This window comes from Mus pahari, chromosome X, assembly GCF_900095145.1.
Source record: "Mus pahari chromosome X, PAHARI_EIJ_v1.1, whole genome shotgun sequence".
NCBI classification, from domain to species: Eukaryota; Metazoa; Chordata; class Mammalia; order Rodentia; family Muridae; genus Mus; species Mus pahari.
In genome coordinates, this window is record NC_034613.1 from 115,158,641 (window position 1) to 115,162,511 (window position 3,871).

General features: G+C 45.2%; 1 protein-coding gene across 1 annotated transcript; it reads right to left on the reverse strand.

Moving 5' to 3' along the window:
• Nucleotides 1–619: 619 nt before the first annotated feature.
• Nucleotides 620–2,781, reverse strand: Tceal8 (transcription elongation factor A like 8). The gene is made up of 3 exons (XM_021188220.2): nt 2,693–2,781; nt 2,197–2,266; nt 620–1,602 (listed from the first exon to the last, which is right to left on the reverse strand). Exon 3 carries the CDS (start codon nt 1,571–1,573, stop codon nt 1,220–1,222), a length of 354 nt encoding a protein of 117 aa, XP_021043879.1. The 5' UTR covers nt 1,574–1,602; nt 2,197–2,266; nt 2,693–2,781; the 3' UTR covers nt 620–1,219.
• Nucleotides 2,782–3,871: the final 1,090 nt, after the last annotated feature.

Genomic DNA, 3,871 nt, shown 5'->3' on the forward strand with positions numbered 1-3,871 from the left:
TCCGATTATTCCTCCAGAGAAAATGCCCCATGTTGAAAAAGGAAAGGTATTGCTTTTGCTAAGGATTTTGCAGGAATCCTCATTAACCTAGAGCAGTTTTAAAACTTTTGAAATCTGTATGACCCTGCATGAATACATGTGTACTATGTGGGGGGCTGGAGAGATGGCTCAGAGGTTAAGAGCACTGACTGCTCTTCCAGAGGTCCTGAGTTCAATTCCCAGCAACCACATGGTAGCTCATAACCATCTGTAATGGGGATCTGATGCCTTGCTTCAAACAAAACAGATTGTCAGCTATAGTGGCACCGCCTGTAACTGAACACTGGGGTTGGGGGTTCAACTGGCATTCAAGGAAACCCAGCACGGTTTCTATACTAAAGAGGCCACAGGCAGGATCCAGCAGAATTGGCCCTACTTGGTAGGCAGGACAGGGCCCAGGGAAGAAAAAGGGCGGAGACTCAACAGAAGAATGGCATGGAAGCCCAGCCCCCACCTCGGCATGTGAACACAGGCTGAGTGAGGCCACACCCTCTCTCAAATATGATGGCATACTATGTTCCACACAGATCCCTGTGAGGCAAGTATTTCCCCCACGAAAAGACCAAGTCTTAACCAAGTGTGTCTATAATGATTGCCAGTTTTATTCCTCTGGCTAAGGAAGCCAGAGGTAATTCCAGGTTTACATTTCTTTTTAATAGTTCATCAAGAGTTTAGTGCCTTTATTGCCTCTACAAGCTGGTTACAAATTAATTTTAATTAACTCCCACTTATTAAAAAATCTGCAGTTCTTTGTGAGACACGTATTCATTAAAAAAAATATCAACATAAGCAAAAGGCAAAATTAAAACACACCACACCAAAATTAAGCACTGTAAGATTTTTTGATACGTATAATTATACATGTACACACATAATTAGGAATTTTCCTATCTATGTGAGCTGATCCTAACTATGCTGCTGTTTTTGTCAATCTGCTGTCTAATTGTATATTTCCATGCATAAGTGTGAAACTTTCCAACTGAAAAATAAACGTGGAAAATGGGTCAAAATATCCAAAATCCAATGAGATGCTGGTAACAACGAAACTACATAACAGAGAATACCGCCAGGTAATTATTATTAAAAGTAAAATGAAGTTCAAAGATACATCAGAAAATGCTAAGAGAAAGAAAGCAGCAGCCACATTTCAATATCAGAGGAAAAAGAAAAAAAAATGATTTCAAGGCCTGAAGCACACAGGGTAAGGACGGCTTCGGGAATGTCTTTGTTTCCAATGCATCAACACGAACTTGTTTCGTACTCTTCTTATCTCTTCCCTGAGCCTTTCCAACTCATCTACGCCTCTTATCACTTCTTCAGGGTTCAGATGCCTCGCGGGAGTGTCCTCTTTGGGCTCCGGGCTGGGTTCAGCAGGCTCTCCTCTAAGGCTTCCTTCAGTTTCCTCCCTCACATTTTCTCCAGAAGCCTGAAGAGTTTCTTCTGCCTGCTGTGGTGGATCTTCTGAAGGATGGCCTTCATCTGCTTTTGGTGTGTTCTGGGGTGTTCCTCCGTTCTCGTCACAAGACTTTTGCATGTTGATTATTTTTTCTTAATGAATTAATCCTGAGGCGGGGGGGGGGTTGGGAAACAATGAAACAAAACCGACTAGGTGTCAGGCAGATGGACAAGCTTTTGTGATCCCATAGCGACTGACTTTTGATTCAATAATTGCCAAAAAGTTTTCTAACTAGACAAGTCAGGTTCTGAGCTCCTGACTCCACCCCTTCCTCCACCTCCCGTCCCCCTCCTCCCTTGCTCTCCCAACTCCATCTTCTCCTGTCCCGGCTCCAGCCCACCATTTTCCCAGCAGGCCCTGCAACAAACCTCTCCTAGCACTGAAATGGGAGCGGCGTGGAAGCAATTAACCCTTCCCTCACCACATGGCTCTAACACTCCCGCCCTTTCCGGCTTTTCCAAGTCATCCCATCCTCAGCTTCTCACCAGCAACCGTCCGGTCAGCGGTCTCCTCTCCCTTTTAAATGTCTTTAGCCTCTCCCTTTCCTTCCTTCACCCCATTTCCGCGGCCGGATTTGCAGGGGCCTTCTGTGCTTAATCCGGATGGGAGGCAGCTGTGACGCCCCTGGGATGTGCTTTGGTGTCTTCCACACTCTTACCCCCACCCAAAGGGACCTGAAGCGATTGCACCCTTGCACTGACCTGTAGGTATCTGGAGATTTTCCTCTCTTCTTGCACCTCGATTTATGTCGCGCTCAAAAGATCAAGAGTGCTGAAGAAAGACAGGAGTTCTTGGTGAGCACACCAGTGCCTAAATCAAAAGATCTTGCTAACGGATAGCACAAAGTTTTTTCACGTCCCCCTCTCCTCCCTCCCTTTGTGGCAACCCCGCCTTCATCTGTACCCTGTTTCCCAGCAGGAGGGCAAAGAATCAGACAAGTTTTCCCCACAGTGTTATTGTTTCTTCTCTCCGTCTCTCGCAGTTCGCCTTTCCCCTTTTCTTTTCTTTCTCTGCCGGACTCGGTTAGCTACCTCCCTCCCAGTCTGCCCCATCCCTCATCAAGCAGCCCCAAACCTCTCGCACAAAATAGTTTAGCAGAACCCTAGAATAAGGGAAATAGTGCGGGATGAGCGTGCTTTCTGTTCTCTGCTCCCTCCGCCCTACGGTCTCTTGAGCCAGCGCCCACTATTAAAGTACCTGGAAGTAGCGGGGCCACTCTTCTCTAGCAGGACAGAGCTGCTACTGAGGAACTGGGCCTAGACTATAAGGACTTCTGCACACGTCGACTGCTGGTCACGTGAGGATCGCGTCATCAATGAGCTCCAGCCTTTGGTTACCCCTCCCATTAACATGCAGCCCGCCCCCTACATTCCCTTCACTCGATACTGTCAATCTTTTTTCCTATTTGCCAATAGGAGACAATAAAACTCGTCTCGTCACCAAGTAGTATCTATTCACCTTACTCAGATTACCAGGAAAAGAGCAGTCTTTTAGGGTACGTCGACCAATTCTCCTAATTTGGGAAGTCAGCTCTTTCTCTCCCTTGCTCCCTATACTCCCCCCCCCCTAAATCCTACAGTCCACCATTTCTCTGGGAAGCTTCTCTGTCTTTAAAATGGGGGAAGGTTGTAGATGTGCGCTTGTGGGGGTAGCGGAAGAATAAAAACCTAAGGAAGGAATGTTTAGCTTCCCTGGCCCTCTAGAGTCGTTTTCTGTTGTGTTCCGTTGTAAGAATCAGGTTTTAAAATGATATTTAAAAAGAGATACTTCATATTCATTCTTTCACATTAGATGAGGAAAAAATAACTTCATTAAATCAACTTTAAGGTTTCAAAAAGTATTCTAATGACTGCAAGCGAAAGCACCGTGTTTACAACACGGTGTTGGGTTTTTTTTAAAAAATCTTACTAAAATGGCATCATTTGCAAACTGACTCTGAAAACAGCCGATTTGTTTTGTTAGTTTTGTCTCCACCATCCAGGACTCTCTTTGCCTGAGCTTAGGCTATTATTAGACGTCTGAACTTTTAATTGATGACTGCTGGCAGCTTCCACTTGCAAATAAAGGCTTCAGACAGACCTCTTTTCCTTGTCCTTTGTGGGAGCCAGTGTCTTTGTTAAACAGAAAAGCCTGCTTTTCACTCAGTGAACTTTCGTGGAACTCAAAGAAATATGTTTGTTGGTAAACTTTTGTTCTTAAGAACAGAATGTTTGGAAGGAAATAGCGCTCACAATGAAGCAGAAAGGAGGCACGTCTTTGTATGTCACCATTGACTGTGGGGCTTATTAAGCATGTAGGGTTTTTCATTCATTCATTCGTGGGACTCTAGATACCCTGGTAGGATTCAACGTGCTCCATTAAACAAGAGCCATCTCG

Bases quoted from the DNA above. Each gene is read 5' to 3' on its own strand.
- Tceal8 (XM_021188220.2), bottom strand. From the start codon at position 1,573: ATGCAAAAGTCTTGTGACGAGAACGGAGGAACACCCCAGAACACACCA.